General features: G+C 33.6%; 4 protein-coding genes across 5 annotated transcripts; 1 reads left to right on the forward strand and 3 right to left on the reverse strand.

Annotated features, from left to right (window-relative positions):
• Positions 1-428: 428 nt before the first annotated feature.
• On the reverse strand, positions 429-3,593 carry LOC126679915 (zinc finger CCCH domain-containing protein 62-like). Its single transcript, XM_050374935.2, has 9 exons — positions 3,262-3,593; positions 3,106-3,170; positions 2,679-2,793; positions 2,525-2,586; positions 2,137-2,188; positions 1,874-1,985; positions 1,598-1,696; positions 1,377-1,504; positions 429-1,259 (listed from the first exon to the last, which is right to left on the reverse strand). The coding sequence occupies exons 1-9, from the start codon at positions 3,417-3,419 to the stop codon at positions 587-589; spliced, it is 1,464 nt and encodes a 487-aa protein (XP_050230892.1). The 5' UTR covers positions 3,420-3,593; the 3' UTR covers positions 429-586.
• Positions 3,594-4,248: 655 nt separating this feature from the next.
• LOC126679761 (25.3 kDa vesicle transport protein SEC22-1-like) lies at positions 4,249-7,264 on the reverse strand. 2 transcript variants are annotated; one of them, XM_050374737.2, is made up of 6 exons: positions 7,136-7,264; positions 6,504-6,720; positions 6,157-6,317; positions 5,908-6,054; positions 4,991-5,067; positions 4,249-4,631 (listed from the first exon to the last, which is right to left on the reverse strand). In XM_050374737.2, the coding sequence occupies exons 2-6, from the start codon at positions 6,689-6,691 to the stop codon at positions 4,548-4,550; spliced, it is 657 nt and encodes a 218-aa protein (XP_050230694.1). In that variant the 5' UTR covers positions 6,692-6,720; positions 7,136-7,264; the 3' UTR covers positions 4,249-4,547. The 2 variants fall into 2 exon arrangements, with proteins under 2 accessions (XP_050230694.1, XP_050230695.1); XM_050374738.2 differs by having other exon boundaries at positions 6,504-6,725.
• Positions 7,265-13,932: 6,668 nt separating this feature from the next.
• LOC126680308 (uncharacterized) lies at positions 13,933-17,373 on the forward strand. The gene is made up of 4 exons (XM_050375410.2): positions 13,933-14,190; positions 14,484-15,677; positions 15,846-16,178; positions 16,875-17,373. Exons 1-4 carry the CDS (start codon positions 14,083-14,085, stop codon positions 17,148-17,150), a joined length of 1,911 nt encoding a protein of 636 aa, XP_050231367.1. The 5' UTR covers positions 13,933-14,082; the 3' UTR covers positions 17,151-17,373.
• Positions 17,374-18,007: 634 nt separating this feature from the next.
• LOC126680309 (uncharacterized) lies at positions 18,008-21,115 on the reverse strand. Its single transcript, XM_050375412.2, has 5 exons — positions 21,028-21,115; positions 20,279-20,939; positions 19,692-19,928; positions 19,168-19,259; positions 18,008-18,803 (listed from the first exon to the last, which is right to left on the reverse strand). Exons 2-5 carry the CDS (start codon positions 20,912-20,914, stop codon positions 18,173-18,175), a joined length of 1,596 nt encoding a protein of 531 aa, XP_050231369.1. The 5' UTR covers positions 20,915-20,939; positions 21,028-21,115; the 3' UTR covers positions 18,008-18,172.
• Positions 21,116-22,440: the final 1,325 nt, after the last annotated feature.

Consider the following 22,440-nt stretch of genomic DNA (forward strand, 5'->3'; position numbering starts at 1 on the left):
TATTTTAATAACAGTACTCTTATTTTTTCTTCAATTAAGGACAAATTACTAATATCAACAAGTTTAAGAACTGATATGACCCAGTTTTATCTTTAATTGACCCCAAATTAAAGAATGTTATCCTTAATTAACTTAAAAATTTACAAAATTGTCCCTAATTGATCAAAATAGTTGAGAATGAATTATTTGACCCGAATCACAAGTTGAGGGACCGTATTGTCACTTTGCTCATTTTTTTTATCCGTTTTTTTGCTTGGTAATGAAGTAAGGTTAATCTTAGAAGATTATTTAAGATTTGTCAATTTCATCAAATTTAAAGACTTTTATTGCAAGATCAGCTCAAGATTAAACAAAAAAAGCAGTAAAATTTTAGCACAGTTCAAGGTTAATAATGCTAAAAAACTTTCAAACAATTGCAATCACACAGATAGTGCTAAATGAAAAATTTTTCCAATTCAAAATCAGTTCCAAAAACCCTCTTCTGTTCTATTCACCAACTAAATTACACAAAAACTCTAGTTCTAAGTATTACTCAAAACTCATGATCAATGTTTATTTTGTGTAATCAACAAAAATATTGAGAATTTCAGAATTGCTGTCTTTCTAACCTGTTATAATAGCAAGGCCTGTCTCCCCTCCTTTGGCCATAGTTCTCTTTGGAGTCATGCAAAAATTTGCAGTTATCCCCAAAATTACATCTTCCTTGGGCAAAATATTTGCATGCCTGCTGTTGTTGATGATAACGGTTTGGCCTTGTCGATGGATGTACATGACTGTAATTTTCTGTTCTGGAGTAGTCATTCACAGGAGGATAACGATGATTCATATTGAAGCTTGACGGCCTTGAGCCAAAATTACCATTTCTGTGAAGGTCCGGAAAGTGGCTGGGATCATCCATGTAGTGAGTAAATTGACGGCGATGAGCGTTCTCTGTCTGCCTCATTGGTTGTTCATGAAGAATGGTCGGCTTCTGGGTTTCTAGTGGAACCAGCACTGGTCTGTCTATGTTTACTCTGTTAGCGAAGGCTCCTGAAAGTGGACGTGGAGATGTCGACATGTGAGCTCTGTATCCCATTGTGGGATCTATATTTGAGCTCAACTTTCGAACTGTTGTCTTGTCGAAATTGCCAAATAAACTTGATTGTTGAGGTTCAGGAGCTACTTTTGCAACAGATGAACCTGATTGTTGAGCTTGAATTCCTTGTTTTGTTGCTAAGTTTGAATTTATCTGATTCCTGTGTATTTTCTCCTTCAGGACCCTAAAGCATAGAGCATTTAATCATGTAAATTTATGTAAACAATCAAGCTTCTGTGTTCAGCATGGCTATATTTAAATGAGATTTTTCAACGTAAACTTAACTCAAATTCTATAATACCTATTTTCCCCGAGTATTTTCCTGCTTTCCTTCCTTTGCACTCGGATTTCTCTAGCATCCCTAGCTAGAGAACCCCTCGAATGCTTTTCTATCAAAACGTTACGCCTCTTGTCTTCATCTTCCCATCTCTAAAGTAAAAGCAAAAATAAGTAGTCAGCTAACTTCTATACATGAGATCTTCGATGACATTTGAAGAGAGCTGTAATCCGCCCATTACTAACCTGTCTCATAGTCTTCAATCGGTAAAGGTTCCGACCCTTAATCAGCAGAGGCTGAAGTGGACGCAGTGGTCTCTCTCCTTTGCTCCACAAAACCTCTATCTGTTAGAATAACCAAAAAATAGCCTTTAATTCGCATTTTATTCAAGAGATCCGCTGTTTGAAAAGCACACAACTACATTCACATTCACTCCCCATCAATTGTTCTTATAGACCTTTATGTTCAGAGACTGTAAATAATAATATCCTAGGTTATACTGTATGCTAAAAATGACTCACTGTAAATGTATGCTGTTGTTTGGCAGCACCATAGCTATCATTCACAATTCGACCAACGACTATCCTTTTCCCAAGTGACGGACCACTAGCACTTCGTGATGCTATATTGAACCTGAGAAAATTTACAACACATATAACTACAGTTAAGTAGAAACTGTAATAATTTAGAACATTATCTTAGAAAAGCACGAGTAGCAGAAAGCTCTATAATATCAATATGTAAACAAGAGAGTCATGCGCATCAAACTCATCCAAAGGCTTACATTTCATAAACATTCTGTTCAAACATGACAACATCTCCCAGACAAGCATCACCTGTAAAAAAATAGCCCAATTTTCAGGCCATATATGAATATATAGAAACATAATTAGATGTGATTGCAATAGAGCCAATCATGATGGATAGTTACAACCTAAGTAGCACGAACACTTCATCTAATCAACGTTTTCCATTTCGGAAATGTGTTGGAAACTTGGCGTTTCGGACACGGAACTTAATTTTCAACATAAGAAACCTTAAGGTAACCCTTGCAGTTCAGCACATACATATCCACTTATCCAGTATCCACCAATGCTCATTGCACAGCAAAAACTATTCAATGAGGCACAATTTACAGACTACAGTACTGAATTCAAGCTGAATGTACTCACCTTTACAATTCATAACAAAGCAAGAAACCGGGTACTTCTTCTCTGCTTCACCATTCAAAATCCTGAATAAAACAAGCAAAACTCAACATCAACATCAACAGAAACAAAAAATTCAAATTTTAATTAGTTCAGCAAATAAACTACAAAACACTACTCTTGATGCTCCTTAAGGCGCTGAATAAGTGTAGCCTTATTGCCAGTCAATCTCAGTCCATTCTTTCTCAAATAAACCTTACACTGCTCCACTTTTAGCTTCTCTAAATTACCAGCTGCCACCAAATTTCACAACCCATAAAAATAAATAAAAATAACATCGTTATCACATGCAATAATCCATGTAAACTAAAGCTAAGTAGCACGGACACTTCATTGAATCAACATGTCCCGTTCCAAAAACATATCGGACACTTGACGTTTCAGACACGGAAACTTCATTTTTAATACAGAAATCTTAAAATAACACTGTTCCGTCATGTCCGTGTCCAAGTGTTCCATTTCCCATGTCCATGCTACACTGCTACTTAGACCTAAAGAAAAAAAAAATTAACACATTGATGCATGTATAATTAAATTGTACTAACATTCCATTAAGACCTTCAATTCATTCTCTTCTGTGTCTCTCTCTATATCCAAAGCCTTACCAATTCTACAGAAAACAAACATGAGTACATGACCCATTATCACAAAACATTTCAACAATTAAATCTGACGAAAATATTTATTTTTCTTGTGCAAACCTTGATTTTGATTTCTTGTGGATAGAAAGATTTGAGAGTTGGATTTGAGTGTCCTCAATAATGCTGTAACTTGGATCTCTATCTGATTCATAATCTGAATCACTGGATCCTTCAGTTTTGCTGTAATTATCTTCTGATTCATGTTCTGAGATTGCCATTGGTGAATCGTTTCTTAATTTGATCTGGGCTCCTTGATGAAATTGAGATAAAATTAGGGATTTACAGGAGCTGATTATGGTTTCTTACTTTTGTTTAGTTTATGGAAAGAAAATGTTGAGAAGTTTTCAAGAGTAGGAATTTGAAAATTTAAACTTTAAACGGTAATAATGTATGTATTTGGTTTCAAAGGGCACTGATTTTTAGTAGATTATGGTAAAATAAGTTTGATTAAAAAAATTGTTTATTTTATTTATTTTTATTATTTTGAATGAATCAAATACATTTTAAAAAATTACATATCACTTCCACCCTCCCGAATTGACAAGCGGCCTTTATTAATTTTGCGTCTTAAATTATTATGTCACCTTCTATTTTTGATAAACAATTTTAAATTTTAAAATTATATTTACTCCTAATTAATATATCCAGTTATCTCCAAATGAATTTATTGCTCTATATTTTGATAGAATAAATGTCATTTTCCATATCGATGAAAAATGAACTAATAAAAAAAGTTATAATTTATTTTATTTTCATATTTTAAAAATGATAAAATATTAAATTGTAAGTAATTTAACTATATATTTTCATTTACTCAAACAGCTTATTATTTTGAAATAGAAAAAAAAAATGTGAATATACCATTATGTTTGCCAGTAATTGAGAACTTGTTCAAATAGTTTTAATTATATTCTTTTATTAAAGAAAAATAATCAAAAATACTTTTATTTTTTGTAATATGTTTCATTTTTAATTTTTTTCTTCATGTTCTATATTATCTTTCCTTATTCTTTGTCTAAGCCTGAAGAACACACAAAAACCTTAAGGTGATCAATTGTAGTTGTAGCTAGGAATATATAAATGTAATAATTGTAGATTACATCTAGATTAATTAAGCATCTTCAAATACATAAATTTTCTTGTATCCAACATATTCTATAAACCGAAGGGCCTCTCTCATTCACAATTTCACAGTTGTTGGCAAGTACTTGAAGAACAAGCCGCGCGACTATCCCAGCTTCAAACATGAGCAAGTCTCTGTGTGCATCGATTTCGAACAATTATGTAACTGACAGCAAAGTAGAGAAACCCAGTAATATCTTTTTTCTAACCCAAAAGCAATTGGATCACCATATCTTCGTTCTAACCCAAAAAAGGAGGAACACAACTCCTAACACAATAGCAACAGGAGCCCACTTTCTAATTAATGCCTGCACTTGGTAAATGTAAAGAAGAATATCAGTGTAGCTCTGTATCTACTCCATGCATAATTTTATTCATTTCAATGCTCTGCATGACTCACAGCAAGATTCAGACACGGTTTCGATATACAAAGAAGGAACATCACCAAGAAAGAAAACGCAGACATGGTTTCTTGTATTGTCATATGCTATGCATCACAAATGGAATTCTATTGATCAGGGTGCATAGCATTTTTTTCCTTACTTCAATTGGAAATAGTTTTTTTATTGCAACACCACTGATATTGGCCTAAAACATTCAGATTTCATAAAATATTGGCCAATATGATTAGTACTTTTAATATAGCTACTTGATCAATGGAACTAACCTGCCGATTCAAATCTCTTGCCTTGTCAGCATATATCCTAGATTCTGAGGTTAGCCGACTGGACATTTCACTGACCTCTGCAATATCACCAAATATGTAAAATTTATTTATTCAGTAATATGATATGGAGGGGGGAAAGGGGCCTATTTCACAGAGGGGAGGGAGACAGATAGGATTGACACCGTTATATGACATAAATAGTGAAGAAATAAAGGCCATGTTTGGTTCATGGAATTGAATAGTATGGAATAGAATAGTCATTCCATAAGGAATGGAATAGCCATTCTTTAGTTTTTGAGAGGAGTACTTATTCCACAAAATCATGGAATAGCAATTCCGTGGAATACCTATTCCGTGAACCAAAGTAAAGAATTTTCATTCTATACGGAATAGCTATTCCATTCCGCACCTATTCCATGAACCAAACATGGCAAGCTGTATCATGGGGTTTCTGGCAATATTTACGAATTACAAATATTATAAGGATACAACAGCAGATGACCAAGAATATGATAAATGAACAAAAAGAAATTATAATACAATCTAGCTAAACTGCGTAGCATGAATACCATTAGTACAAAACAGACAAAAGATTCCAAATGAAATTCCCACTAGAAAACAAATAAAAGCATTCTAGATTGCAAAAGCTTAAACTACAGAAGGCAGTTAAAGTAGAACGGCATCAAAGACACGAGTGTCATAAAGTCGTCAATACACATCATAACTCCTCTTTAACATTTTCCACATGAAAACCCCATTTTCACAATTTTCCATAAACATAGATATGCAGAACACGCAACAAGAGAATTGTTAAGGACGAGATATTGGCTATTCATTTTCACACAACAAGAGAATAAAATGTATAATATAATGGAAATTGGAAACCCAGTGATCTTGAAAATATAAGAGTATCTTACGATCTAACTTTTCACCAACACCGAGTACATCCTGCACATTCCGAGTCATTATTTGGTGAACTTCATACAGTTCATCATTCAATTTTGCAATATTCCGCTGAGTACGGGTGTCCTGGTACAGTTTCTTTGTTTTCTGTATGAAAGTATCTTTAAGACATAAACACAAAACCAAAAATCAGACATAACAGAAGCATTAAAAGACAGTATCAACAAAAAATGAAACAAACAAAATGAATCAAAAATACCTACCAAATTTAACAAAAGCATATGGTCTAGCAGCAGTTTCAATTTGAGCCCCATTAACACGCACAAATTCATTCTTGAGGTCTTCCAAATATTGAAATGCTAGCTTTTTAGGATACGAACGATCACACATTGTGAGGTAACAAACACGTCCTTCAATGATATAACTAAGGTATCAAGTCAAGGGAAACGCTAAATAAATTAACAATTCAACAGAAACTGTTGAATATTTCATGGACATACATCCTAACAACAGCATATGACCAAAAGAACATTAAAATCACAAAACATATATTATGAATCGGATTTTACTATGTACACGATATGTTTAATCAAAAACGTAAACAGGATACTGGAAGACATAAGAGCCGGATTCAATCGACATCCTAGACGGCTCATTTTGCCCCGTTGCAAGATTCTTAAACAGAGCTTTTACTTGGTGTTTATACAATTCAATATCTGTCACATCACGGCCATCATCCAATCCTTCAGCAAGCGGTAATCCATCAGTGACACGCGCAAGCATAGTCAACTTTACCATTTTAACCTTCTCCCTTGCTCAGATATTAACTGCACTAAGGAAAGAAAATTCTCTTAGATTATAAACTACCATTCAAATAGCTACATTTTCAAATCTACACTAAACTATATAATTATAAAATTGAGAATGCACACTCATAATTCAATGGAACCCTAGATAAATCGAAAAACTACATAAAAAATTTACAAAAAAAAAAAGATTTCATATGAATGTATAATTGTATATATAACCATGGTCTGGTCAAAAAAAATATAACCATGGTTAGTGAAATGTGGAACAAAATACAGAGAAATTATCCCTTTGATCTGTCTCTATAAGCTGAAAATAATGCTAATAAAATGATTTAAGTGATTATTTAGCAATGCTAAACTATGTATAAACGTTTAATTAAAGGGCATGAAGATACAGAATTGTTCAATTAAGCATTTTTAAATTGAAAAGTACCTCATTGTAGCATCTGGGTTTTTTTTTTTGCTTCCAATTTGATGATGCTTGGGAAGAAATGGAGAAGAGAATTGATAGATTTTGAAATCAATGGAGAAAAATATGGAAGAATTCAGTTCAAAAAATGTTTTTTTTTCAAATGTTGTTTTTTGCTTTAATATATAATTAAAGAGCAAAGAGTTAATCCGGTCCCTCAACTTATAATTCAAGATCAAATAACTAACTTTTAATTATTTTAATCATTTAAGAACAACACTTTTTATTTTTGAGTCAATTAAAAAAAGCACTATGCAATATAAACACGTTCAAAGACTAGAATGATCCTAGTATATTCTTAATTGACCTAAAAATTAATAATTTGTTTTATTGATCAAAATGGTTTGAATTATTTGATCCTTAGTTGCAAGTTAAGGGATCGAATTGACCATCGATTCTATAAATATAGAGCAAAATACCATGAGGCTTTCCATATTATAATTCACACTTTAATCTCTTATGTTTAAAGATCAAACGATATGGTCTCTCACACTTGTATCCGTTAATGATTTAATTTTTCCATACATTTTTTGTGTTAGTTAACCGAGTCAATGAAACTATTAACTATATGGTCTCCACTTTTATTTCTGCTAACAATTTTGTCCCTTATTTTTATTTCTATCAACGATGTTGTTCTTCATACTTGAAAATTAATTTACCTCTAAGTCTTTTTACTCAATTCACTAACACCAAAATGGATAAAAGGACCAAACTGTTGACGGGAATAAAAATGGAAAATCCAATCGCTCGATTTTTAAATAGGAGATTTTAAATTACGAATTATGACAAACGTGGGGGCTGATAGTAATTTACTCATAAATAAATGTAAGTTGGTGTTGAGCAAATTTTGTATTTTACGAGTATCTATTCGACACAATCGTTGCACCACGTCGTTTTTACAACAAATTAATGAACATTTGCGGGAAAAAAAAATTAATCATTGCTTATTTTTTTATTATTCAAGTTTCCACATATCTAAAACTCTATTGGTTTGTTATACAAATGAAATGGCGCAATAATTGTGTTGTATAATTTTCCTCTACTCAGACTGTGCCCTCTATAGCAATTCGCCTGGGTAAGATGACGTGTTTCTCACAATCCACTGGATAATGACATGCCACGAGGCAATTGCAATTGGAGTATACATTAAAATTAAGAAACTGTTGGAAAATTGAATTTAAAAAGATAAGGAAAAGAACAGTGCTAAGTGAGAGTAAAGAGAGTATTGTGGAATTTCACATTGCTTAGGAGAGCTCAAAGAGAGCGACCTAGTCCGCAACTCAGCCAGAAACGGTGTTTGGTAATTTCGTTCCATTTCATAAACTGTTCCAACAGAAACAAATGACATCAAGTTTAAACGACACAGGTTGAATAATGGTATATTAAAATGATAATTATGAAATCAATTATAAATTTAGTAATAGTTGAGATATATATTGAGTGTAATGATAATTAATTATTATATAACACGTGAAATTACATAGTAGATGAGAAAATGAACAATAAAAATTAAACATGTGTATTATAAAATTTGACTATTTTGACATATATATTTTTTAACCAAAATTGTATATTCTATACATAAACATTGTAGTTAATAAATAAATGTTAATTGTAATAGTGAGAATAATAAGGGTAAAATTACAGTAAAAAAATAAAGCAACAAAGATTCAAGAAAATCAAAACCCATTTGTTAAGTCCAAATAATATTAAAAACAGAAATATTAAATAAATGGCATATAGACTATAAAAAAAAGTGAAGATAAAAAATAAAATAGTTATAATGAAAAATATAGTATTTTAAGTGTTGTTTTAAGTATAATACACTCATTGTAATATTAAAAAAAATAAAAAAATTAATATATGTGAGATAAAATATTTTTATTAGTGAGTAAGAATTGAAAATAATACGGATATAAAGTTTATTCATTGATAAAATTAATATTTAATAACTTAATATTTTCAGTAAAAAAAATAAGTCAAAATTTTTAACTTATTATTTTAAGTGGTTTTTGCCTTAACTGAATAAGTTAAGTTGAACTTTTTTGAGTTATCAAACCAACTTAAAACAATTAAGTGCTTAATATATTAATTTAAGTAATAAGTTGGGTTATCAAACACCCCCTAAGTCTGAAATTATGATATAAAACGTTTACTTTTTCGATGCTATACATATCAAACTTTGAAAAAAAAAATTGCTACTTATATGTTTTTTTTTTCCTAATAAGTCATAATTCTATTATTTTTGCATAAATAATATCTTCAGTATACCGCTGGTTATTTATAAAACACATGACATCTTATGGATGACGTATCATATAACACAGACATTATAAAAAAAATGTGCCACATTTGTTAAGTATTGTTAACTTTTATTGTTTTCTTAAAAGAATATAAGCATAAGGTTATGATATAAGCCGTTTACTTTTTCGATGCTATGCATATCAAACTCTACAAAAAAATTTACTACTTGTATGTTTTTTCCTGATAAGTAATACTTTTATTTTAGTATAAATAATATCTTTAGTACCGCTGGTTATTTATGAAACACATGGCATTTTATAGATGACGAATAGTTAAGTATCGTTAACCTTTTGTTGTTTTCTTAAAAGAAAGCACTATATAAGTCTAAGGCTATGATATAAACCGTTTATTTCTTTGATGCTATGCATATCAAACTGTATAAAAAAATTGCTTCTTATATTTTTTTTAATGAGTTATAAAACTATTATCTTAGCATAAATAATATTGTTAGTATACCACTAGTTACTTATGCAACACATGACTTCTTATGGATGTCCTATGATATGGCACATACATTATAAGAAAAATGTGCTACATCTGTTAAGTATTGTTAACCTTTTGTTGTTTTTTTTTAAGAGAATGCACTATATAAATCTAAGACTATGATATAAAATATTTACTTCTTCGATACTATGTATATCAAACTCTAAAAAAATAAGAAGATATTATTACTTACAAGTTTTCTTCTAATAAGTAATAATACTATTAACTAAGCATAAATAATATCTTTAATATACATAGGTCCCTAAACGATACATGTTTTGTTTATCCAGTCTTTAAACTACTTTTTGTCTTTATTTGGTCCTTTAACTTAGCAAAAAATCATTTTCAAGTCCCTGAATGATAAAAACGACGTCGTTTCGTTATTTTCGAAAATGCAATTTGTTACTCTAAACAGCATCGTTTTCGTTAGTCAAAGACTCGAAAATAATTTTTCGCTAAATTGAAGGACATATAAGAATAAAAAATAGTTTAAGGACCGGATGAATAAAACATGTATAGTTTAAGAACCTGGAAATGGGTTATTCCTAATATCTTTAGGATGATTACTCATGAAACACGTGGCATTTTATGAATGACGTATCATATGACATGGACATTATAAGAAAAAGGAAAAACCCATTTTCAGGTCCTTAAACTATACTATTTTTGATTATTTAGTCCTTAAACTAATTTTTATCTTTTTCTGATCCTTAAACTCCATGAAAACGCAAATTTGGGTCCCTAAATGGATGTCCGTTATCTGCGTGATCTCACATGCTGTTAACTAACAGAAAAAGCATAAATATAGAATTTTATTGATGACATGGCTAATAACCAATCCAAACCACGTGTGTTTTAATTTCTCTTTTTTTGCCACATAGGCATCTCTTCTTCTCTTTTTGCCACATATGCATTTCTCCTTCTCCTGCTGCTATTTTTTTACACAATAAACAACTCACTTTTAATTTCCATTTTGATCAGTTCATATTTAACGTTGGATTAAGAAATAGGGAAAAAGACGAGAGGCAACGTATATGATTCAAAGTCATCTTAACACCACCTTCTTCACCTTCTCATATTTTCTCCTCATCTTCAAATTTCGAATTTATAATTTCTTTGTCTCTGCGTAAATCATCCACCGCTTTATACCGGCCAACCGATGAGCTTTTCTAGAAAGGTCGGCTTTTACCTCTTTATTTCTCTCTTTACATCTTCATGGTCCGTAAACTTCTCTGCTTCTTCAAGCATTTCTTTCTCGCCGGACACCAATACAACCACCTCTTGTGGCTCCACCGGAAGTTCTAATGGCTCCACCTCTTCTTCGCTAGTGATCTTATCTTACTCGGAAAGACTGACTCTTTAAGTCCCATTTCCGTCACCGGATTTAATGACGAGTTTAAGAAACTCAATAACTTATTCTTATTCTCAGATCTAGAAAAGCAACAATTTTTTTAACTATTATGGCAGATCTTTCATGTTTATGATATGGGTATGCTTTATCTTCTGTTTGTATTTCTGAATTTTCTTGCTTTTAATGATACAGTCCTTTGATTTATTTGTTTTATTCATTGTTCTTTGTTTATTTTGGTTTATAAAGCTAAGCCCAACAAGTTTTAATCGTCGGCAGCCACCAAATTCTCACCAGAAAATCCCACCGGCATCAACTCCTTCAACCCAAAATTAAAACGCCACTGTTTTCATGGTCATTCAGTATTATTATTTTTTCCGTGTGAGTCCTATGTGGCAGTGCTTTTCTAGGTCACTCGAGAGAAATGGAGCGTGGATTCACGCAGATAACAGACATCCATTTAGGGACTCACACTTGCTTTTTCGTAGAGTTTAGCATAAATAATATTGTTAGTATACCACTAGTTACTTATGCAACACATGACTTCTTATGGATGTCCTATGATATGGCACATACATTATAAGAAAAATGTGCTACATCTGTTAAGTATTGTTAACCTTTTGTTGTTTTTTTTTAAGAGAATGCACTATATAAATCTAAGACTATGATATAAAATATTTACTTCTTCGATACTATGTATATCAAACTCTGAAAAAATAAGAAGATATTATTACTTACAAGTTTTCTTCTAATAAGTAATAATACTATTAACTAAGCATAAATAATATCTTTAATATACATAGGTCCCTAAACGATACATGTTTTGTTTATCTAGTCTTTAAACTACTTTTTGTCTTTATTTGGTCCTTTAACTTAGCAAAAAATCATTTTCAAGTCCCTGAATGATAAAAACGACGTCGTTTCGTTATTTTCGAAAATGCAATTTGTTACTCTAAACAGCGTCGTTTTCGTTAGTCAAAGACTCGAAAATAATTTTTCGCTAAATTGAAGGACATATAAGAATAAAAAATAGTTTAAGGACCGGATGAATAAAACATGTATAGTTTAAGAACCTGGAAATGGGTTATTCCTAATATCTTTAGGATGATTACTCATGAAACACGTGGCATTTTATGAATGACGTATCATATGACATGGACATTATAAGAAAAAGGAAAAACCCATTTTCAGGTCCTTAAACTATACTATTTTTGATTATTTAGTCCTTAAACTAATTTTTATCTTTTTCTGATCCTTAAACTCCATGAAAACGCAAATTTGGGTCCCTAAATGGATGTCCGTTATCTGCGTGATCTCACATGCTGTTAACTAACAGAAAAAGCATAAATATAGAATTTTATTGATGACATGGCTAATAACCAATCCAAACCACGTGTGTTTTAATTTCTCTTTTTTTGTCACATAGGCATCTCTTCTTCTCTTTTTGCCACATACGCATTTCTCCTTCTCTTGCTGCTATTTTTTTACACAGCAAACAACTCACTTTTAATTTCCATTTTGATCAGTTCATATTTAACGTTGGATTAAGAAATAGGGAAAAAGACGAGAGGCAACGTATATGATTCAAAGTCATCTTAACACCACCTTCTTCACCTTCTCATATTTTCTCCTCATCTTCAAATTTCGAATTTATAATTTCTTTGTCTCTGCGTAAATCATCCACCGCTTTATACCGGCCAACCGATGAGCTTTTCTAGAAAGGTCGGCTTTTACCTCTTTATTTCTCTCTTTACATCTTCATGGTCCGTAAACTTCTCTGCTTCTTCAAGCATTTCTTTCTCGCCGGACACCAATACAACCACCTCTTGTGGCTCCACCGGAAGTTCTAATGGCTCCACCTCTTCTTCGCTAGTGATCTTATCTTACTCGGAAAGACTGACTCTTTAAGTCCCATTTCCGTCACCGGATTTAATGACGAGTTTAAGAAACTCAATAACTTATTCTTATTCTCAGATCTAGAAAAGCAACAATTTTTTTAACTATTATGGCAGATCTTTCATGTTTATGATATGGGTATGCTTTATCTTCTGTTTGTATTTCTGAATTTTCTTGCTTTTAATGATACAGTCCTTTGATTTATTTGTTTTATTCATTGTTCTTTGTTTATTTTGGTTTATAAAGCTAAGCCAAACAAGTTTTAATCGTCGGCAGCCACCAAATTCTCACCAGAAAATCCCACCGGCATCAACTCCTTCAACCCAAAATTAAAACGCCACTGTTTTCATGGTCATTCAGTATTATTATTTTTTCCGTGTGAGTCCTATGTGGCAGTGCTTTTCTAGGTCACTCGAGAGAAATGGAGCGTGGATTCACGCAGATAACAGACATCCATTTAGGGACTCACACTTGCTTTTTCGTAGAGTTTAGGGATCAGAAAAAGACAAAAATTAGTTTAAGGACCAGATAATTAAAAGCGGTATAGTTTAAGGACCTTTCCTAAGAAAAATATGGCACGCTGTACCACGTCATCCAAGGTCTGGAATTGATGTCATCACCGACGCTGTTTGACCACGTCATCAAAATGCGCCAGGCATTACATTACTTGTCATTTTCTTGCACGTGATCAACGCCACGTGGAATTATACACGTGTAGAGTCCTATGGGGGAGTATCAGTATGCATGCGAAACGTCGTCTAACCTTTCCATCAGAGCTTCAATTTTTCCAAACACTCCATACAGTGAAAAATCCATAAACCTAATCACCAATTTTCCCGCCAAAAGCAAGACTCTGGTCTGGTGTTTGCCACTAACGATCATGAATTCCGACGGTGCTGAACCCGTTGGCGGTTATTCCACTCCCAATCCTAGAGGAGGAAGAGGATCACCACGTTCTGCCGGTCGCACTTCTTATCGTACTTCTCATGTAACTTCCTTATTTACCCCTCTCTTTCATAAATTGAATTTTAATTTTAATTGGAATTTTTGTGTTTGATAAACTAGTTTAGGTATAGTAATTTATTGATTTTACACAAACAAAAAAATAATTTGGATTTTTTTTCCTTTTATGTTTGATTCCTTTTACTTATTTGTAGTTAGCAGTAGCAGTTTTATTTTCTGATAAATCAGTGAATTTTTGTGGATGTATTTATGTATATGTATAATGTGGTGGAAGAAATTCTTTTGATAAATAGTCATTGCATTTCAATTATCAATCAGATTATTGATGCAGAAGAAGGGGATTTCGCTCATAGCTCCACGAGCTCGGCTAGTCGTGGCAGTAGTAGTAATGGTGGTAGAACATATTCACACGGAAAAAGGGGAAATGAGCGTCACTATCCCCGGTTTTCACCTGCTACAGCTTCTAGGAATTGTAATCGTGGGTCTACTCCGATTCATCATGAGTATCGAGTAAAGAAGCCATCGGGAGATGGATCTTCTCATTTAGAAGAAGCAATCCGCCAGGATCAAAGTGCTTCAAAGTCCTCTGATAGTCTGCCTGAGGGTTTTCAAAGTGATTCTGCATTGTCGCCTTTAAGTTCTCGTATTGCTAGTACGCAAGGTGATGTAGCGAAAATTCAGGTAAATGAAGCTGTAACTGAGGGTACATTGCAGCCTGGTGTCTCACTTGAAGTTCTTCCAATAAACACTCATTGCATTTCAACTATCAATCAAATAACTTGTGCAGAAGAAGGAGATTTCTCTCATAGCCCGGTTAGCCTTAGTAGTAGTAGTAGTAACGGCGGTAGGATAAGATCACATGGAAAAAGGGAAAATGGGCGCCACTCAACTCGGTTTTCACCTGCTACTGTACCTAGGCATTCTAATCATCGGTCTACTCCACTTCATTCTGAGTATCGAGTAAAGAAACCATCAGAAGGTGGGTCTTCTTATTTAGAAGAAACAATCCGCCAGGATCAAAGTGCTTCAAATGCCACTGTTAGTCAGCCTGGGCCAAAACAACAAGAGGGTTTTCAAAGTGATTCAGCATTGACGCCTGCATATTTAAGTTCCCATACTGCTAGTAGACAAGTTGATGTGACCACAATTCAGGTAAAGGAAGCTGTCACTGAGGATACATTGCATACTGGTGACTCACTTGAAGTTCATGCTACCCTCCTGAAGAATGTGTCTCAGCTGTCTATGCAGTCTGATGATGTTAGCCAGACATTGCAAGAACAATTTGCTAAGAGTACTGGACACACTGTAGATTCAGGGAATCCAGAGAATCTGACATCAAAGCCTTTTGACATTTGCCCACCCAAACAGGGAACTCTTATCACACTAAAACCTTCATTGCGTGAGATAAATAGAGGAAAGCGGAATGAGATAAAGCGGGCTTTATCAGGACAAGGAGAAATATTAGGTCCAGGAATGATTCTTCTAAAAGCTTTCTTGTCTATGGATGATCAGGTATTTCTTTATTCTCTTCTGTTAACAATTAGATTACCTCAAGTTTCTGTGAGTAGCTTGCATCTTTTTCATTTTTGCTTTCATTTGTCTAGATAGAACTCTCTTATTAATAAATGCTCTGTTGTTCTTAGTCATAGTTATTTATTTTATGCTTTGATTTGATGCCAGATTAAAATAGTTAACATTTGCCGAAAGCTTGGGTTAGGTCCTGGTGGTTTTTACCAACCAGGTTACCGGGAGGGTGCAAAACTACTTCTGAAAATGATGTGCCTGGGTAAGAATTGGGACCCCAACACAAGTAAGTACGGAGAACGTCGGCCAATTGATGGTGCTAAACCACCCAGTATTCCTCCTGATTTTCATAAGTTGGTCGGGAAAGCAATGAAAGATGCTGTTGCTCTCATGGTAGCAAACAATGAGGAAGAAACTCTTCCACTGATGTCACCAGACATCTGTATTACAAATTTTTACTCAACTAAGGGGCGGCTTGGTCTTCATCAGGTTTGATATGAGAACTTTCTTTTCCTTATTGATGGGATTTCTAAAATAAATTGCTGACCTTGATTAGTGATTATTTTTCTTAGTCTTGTCTTTTCTTCTGTTTTGCTGGGGCGTTTGTGTTTGGATTCGGTTAAGTGCATCATGGCTTAATGTCCATAATAATTAGATTGAACAAAGTAATTACAGTTTTATACATTTTCTCTTCCTACTTCGGTTCCTAATATAATAAATTTAGTCACAGGCTGTTAAATGTCTTAGTACAACTTACAAGTAACCACCTGCGGTACGGCTATTATTTGAATCCTTTGGACTTTGGTTGTGAGTTTATGTCTTATTGTTAAAATATTGAGTTTTCTGCAAGTTATATTGTTTATGTAGCCTTTACCGATCTATGCCATTCTTCATAGTTAACCTGACAAATGAGGAGGTGTAGCCGCAATAGCACCCGTTTTTATATTTCTGTTGGCTTTACCTCTTTTAAAAAGTATGTATGCGCATAATGCATCGAAGAATCTCTTGGTTGCTTTGGGTGGATGGCTTACTACTAGATTGGATCGGCAGCCACCTTGTGTTTTATTCTTGTTCTTTGCCATGTTACCATGAGCTTGTCTTTTTTGGAGGTTTATTGAAATACCCTTTTTGCACCTCTCGTCTAGGTAAAGACTATTGAGAACTTGTGCTTTGTCAACCATGCAGGATAAAGATGAAAGTGAAGGAAGCCTGAGAAAAGGATTACCTGTGGTTTCTTTTTCAATTGGAGATTCAGGAGAATTTCTGTATGGTGATAATATAGATGAAAATGCTGCTAAGAAGGTTTTGCTGGAGTCAGGAGATGTTCTGATATTTGGCGGGAAGTCTAGACATATATTTCATGGTGTGTATTCTGTTCATGCCGACACTGCACCAAAGTATCTGCTCGATGAAACAAATTTCCGTGGTGGTCGTCTAAATCTGACTTTCAGACAGTATTAAAATCTTGGATCTGCTTGAAGATGTTACAAGTGACTAGATATATCCTTTTCGGGTTTTGCCCTATTTTTGTGGTGAAGCATCAACTACTCATAAACAGTGTCTAATGAACTGCTTCTTTTGCTGGCTAGAACAGACATGATAGAACTTGATGTAAGCTGTTGAATGCTGTACTTATTAGACGAAGGTTATGATTTAAAATATAAGCTCTTCAATGTTATGCCTATGTTCTGGTTTCATGGTACTATAATTTTATAGGGGTATGGTTCTATGATGGTTGGGCTGCCATTTTTATTGAGCATCTTTTTGGCAGCCTAACTTCCAACAGTTGCTAAACCAATAGTTGTCTGGTTCACCATGAAATTAGGTTTGCTTTAAGAACAATACATATTAATACTTGTGCTACAAGTAAGGCTGTGCAAAGATCAACCACTCTCTCACCAACAAAATGCTTCTTAAATAACTTTGTGGGATCCATCTCTAATTTTCAGCATTCAGCAATGTCTATAATTAGCATACAGGTATAATTTACTTTCTATATCATCACTTGAAACATTGCTTGTATTAGAAGTTTAAAAACCATACCTTGACTATTTTCAATTAGAAATAGCAGAAATAATAGAGGGTTTTGGCCATGCTGGAGAAGCAGGGCACATGCTAATTTTATCAGATGAAAATATCTGAAAATTTTGCATGTGCTCTTGCTCTCCACCTTGGCCTCACCCTTTTATGAGCATAGCGTTCGGAGAATGGAATGCGATCTTACTGCTATGTCGACATAAAAATTCCGCTCAATATTCTGGTAAGTAGTTTACCCGAGTATTCCTGGTTGAAAATTATCTAGAAAGCTTTTACATATCTCACTCTGCAAATTTTTAGATAGTCTTATTGCATAAAAATATGAATTTATACATGATTTGCATAATAAATACATATCACCAAACTTGCAATAACATTGTTTGGCTCAATAATGTTATTAGATAAGTTATTTAATTTACAATTGTTAGATATTAAACAATTCTGTATCAACTTCGATCAGACCGATTCTCTAAAGCTGACGCAGCTGAATCCACATGAGCAAGCAAACAAGTGTAAATCTTTTGCTTCAACCGATCAATTGTCTCTACCAATATGTTATTCTGTTCTGATGTTGTCAAGTTGTTCCTCAGTTTATCTAACCATTCATTTGCATGCTTGAGCTGTGACAGTGTGACAGCAATGTGATTGTTCTCCGGTTCCGTTCGTCTTCCCACACTCTCCTTGCCCTTCTTCTCGTGGACAGCAACGCGAAACCCTGCATCCAATGCGCCTTCTAAGAATTTGACGAACCAATTTCTTGTTTCGTTTAAGATGGCTTCTCTTAGTTCTTTGATTTCTTTTGAACCCTCTCCTTTAGCCCACTCCACCTTCTCAGCTAAAATCAACTCTATTGAAGACTTTGGAGTCTTCAATATAGTCTTAGGGTGACTAAGACCCGCTCTTTTGCCGGTTTTGTCAGTGTCTGGAATGGAAAATTGTGGTGTTGATCTGAGTGATTTATCCGTTAACGGGGTTGTTATGTTCGGTTTGTCGATGAGCTGTTGCAGCATGAAGAACCTGGTGAGAGAATGGTGGGGGTTCTCCAGTGAGGCAGAGGAACGAAGATCGGCAAACATACTAAAAGAAAATGTGGAATTGATAAGTATTTATGCAATAATATCCAAAACTATAATAAAACTGACAAATACATCCTGAATAGTAAAACTCTGTTAGTTTGGTCTAATAATTTTATACTAGTTTGTATAAACTACTATTCTATCAGAAAATAAAACAAATAAATCTAATTGATAAAAAGTAATTTATGTTTTAATTCCTTAACTTATTTTTATGATAAATTAGTCCATATTTGGGAATCTATCAAATTTTATTATAATTTATATATTACTATCAATTCTTTTAAAGAATTTCTATATCGTTATCAAATAATTGTATATGTTATATCATATGAACTAAATTTTGGCCTATTGGATTAGCTACTTACTTTAGGCACTTGACAAGAGCAGCAGCCGCGGATGCTTCTTTCTGTGCTTCTGCTGCAATTAAAGAAGCTAAATACTTCCTTCTAAGCATTCCCTTAGAAATTTGCAGAAATTGTCAAATTAAGAAGAAAAAAATATATATATTCTGCAATTTGATTCACTAATTACCAAAATTTTATCCCTAAAATCAATTTGATACCGAAACTTCCATTTATATCAAAGTGGTACCGTTAATTTAATTTACATTTCAGGCCGGGTCCTTCGACAAACTTAGACTCATATATGCTTATGGAAGATGGTAATTGGACAAATATTATTTATCTCCGAATGTCACATCAACCTACATTTTCTTGAATTTTTCAAATACCATCGTCTGAAATGTAAATTTTGATTTACGGTATTACTTTGATATGAATTGAAATTTCGATTTCAAATTGAAACTAAGGAAATGAGATATCACATAGACTAATTACCCGCTTATTGTCGTTTAACTGAGAAAACAAGAAAGTAAAGAGAGGAAACGCACCTTTCCAGGCTTCAAGAGGCTAGCAGGCAGAGAGCTCCATGAAGTTGTATCAGACAAAAAGTTCTTATCTATATTACTTGACAAGGAAGTCAAGTTGGTCGTTTCATGTTTATTTGATGAAGATTTTGCAGATTTGCTCTTACAAAGCGCTGGAGCCGCTTTGCTGTTGGGCGCAGCAACATTGGACTTTGATGAAAGTGAATCCCCTCGATTTCGGACGGGAGTAGTAGGCCGCGCCTGCAATGCTAATGCCAACAACTGTCAGGTCACTGATATTTACATTTCTTTTATGTTCTTGAAAGAGCATAACTGGTACTCTAAACAACTTTCAATTTGTGACTGCCAAACTTATTACGGAATTTCTATCACATGTTTATGAATGAATTGTGAAGGATTTGTGACAGATTTTTGAGAATCTGTGACAGAATTATGACAAATGCCGTCACAAAAGTTTGGGATGATAGTCTTCGTCATGAATCTGTTACAAAACTTTGTGGCAGAAATTCCGTCATAACTTTGGCAGTCACGGAAGTTTTTTTGTATTTAAATATAAGCCTTTCGCTTCCGCTCTTCCAAGATTTCCGTACCTGACCTTTGTTTTCTTGTTGTTTGCCCTTCATTATTCCACCCTTCTCGGTACCTACTCCATTGTTACTCTCTGTCTCATTGCTGTTACCATTACCACCTCCACTCGAATCCGGTCCGCTCCATTTCGAATTTGTCTGCATATATCTTGACGCAACCCCAGTTCTTTCCTCTTTGATAACAATTTTCTGTCTTGAATTCTCCGTTAACTCTTTTATTTTCGACCCGTTACCTCCTTCACTATCAACCGGCACAGGACCATCAGATGGCACCAACATCTGCATCAAATCCGTCGGATTTCCTACGAAAGGATTTCGTCCCGGAATTGGTCTGACACCAATCAGGGTCGGAACTGGCGATCCGCCTTCCATTCTATCAATGTAGAAAAACTGTCCGAGCTGTAACTTGTTAGTCAAGATAAGCTCATTGTCATCCTTGGAGAGTGATACATATGTCGAATGCGACGAATCCGATACTTTTACGAAGAAGCCTTGATTAGGCCATAGCTCCGAGCCGGTCAAGGCGGGCACAATGCTGATAACTTGTAACAGAACGGATCGATACTCTCCGCGAACTTTTACATTCGAGTTCATACTCTGAAGAAGCTTTAGCAACACTCCTGGTGTTAGAGATGCCATGATGATGATAATTGTTTTCTTTTTCCTATTCAAAACATAAAAATTTAATAGCTTCTCTAAATCTTGTTAGAGAAATATCAAAACAAAAGATTGTATGACATGAAAGTAAATACCTGACAGAAAAAACTTCAAGCAATTGAAAGATTAAAGTTTTTGTCAAGAGAAAGGATAGAGATGATAGAGAATAACCCTCAAGACAATGTTGTTTTTGGTGGTAAGTTGGGTTGTGCATTCGGTTCAAACCGAATCGAATCAATCTAATTTTCTTTTAAATCGTACTTGGTTCGGTTGATTAGGTTTGGTTTTGCTATTTCAATTCAGTCCGTATTAAAACCTGGTTGATATTTTTTATGTTCAAAATTGAATCGAACCATATATTAACTCTTTTTGTAATAATATCAAATCGTACCAAATCAAATTTGTTGGTTCAGTTGGTCCGGTTCGATTTTCCACACCTTATGGTAAGGACCAAAAATCTCTATAGCTTTGCATGTCAGTCAAGTAACCATCAATTTGTCTTGGCTTTTAAGCCAAGTGATGGTACTAATTATTACTAAGAAAGGTGTATTCATTTTTTGGTTTGCCACGAAATGACAAGTTTGACCTTGTGCTTAATAGGTTTAATGCAAAATTTCCATAGGCATTTTGGTCTAATGGGTTGTGGGTCTCTTTGCGGTTGGATTTTCTTTTTGGAGTTGTTGAGAAGGTGAGGAATAATTTGATGTCTAATCTTTCATCAAGTCTTAATCTTGCATGCCTATATTGAATGATTTAGATAAACCAATTAGATTTAAGCATATATAATTAATCTTGCAATATCATGTATCCTAATCACTCTTCTTTTATCGTATACACTTTTGTATTGATTTAAATATCAATTGACTCCCTAAAATTGTATGCAATAAGAAATTTAACACCAAAAATTATTTATTAATAATTTAGTCCCAACGTCTCGTTAATTTTAATTCATTTGCCCAAATTATGATCAATTATTCCACATTTTTGTCGATTAAATCATTGTTTCCAAAAATCGATGCATTTGATCTAATTTATAAAAATTAAAAGGTTATACGGACAACTCGATAGAAAAAATTAACTTTGATATTAATTGTTCATCACATACAAGTTTTTTTTTTTGCCATCATCACATACAAGTTTAAGTCCTTTTATATTGTATGAATTTAAATAAAGAGTCATTGTGGTCCATAAACTTGTGTATCAGGATCGATTAACTCATACTTAGTCATTTAATTCAACTAAGGATGATGTTTTTTATTTTTAGGTTAATTAGGGACAATACTCTCTATTTTTAGGTCAATCAACTTCCAAATTGGATTATCGCAGTCCTAAAACTCGTTAATTTGTATAATATGGGAGTTAATTGATGTAAAAATAGAAAATATTATCTTTAATTGATTAAAACGACTAAGTGTGAGTTAATTTACCCTCATTCAAAGACCGCGATGACCGTTTGCTCATATGAATTTTGTTTATACGTATCTCTCTATAGTCTATATCATCAAAAC

This window comes from Mercurialis annua, linkage group LG5 (genome assembly GCF_937616625.2).
Source record: "Mercurialis annua linkage group LG5, ddMerAnnu1.2, whole genome shotgun sequence".
Taxonomy (NCBI): domain Eukaryota; kingdom Viridiplantae; phylum Streptophyta; class Magnoliopsida; order Malpighiales; family Euphorbiaceae; genus Mercurialis; species Mercurialis annua.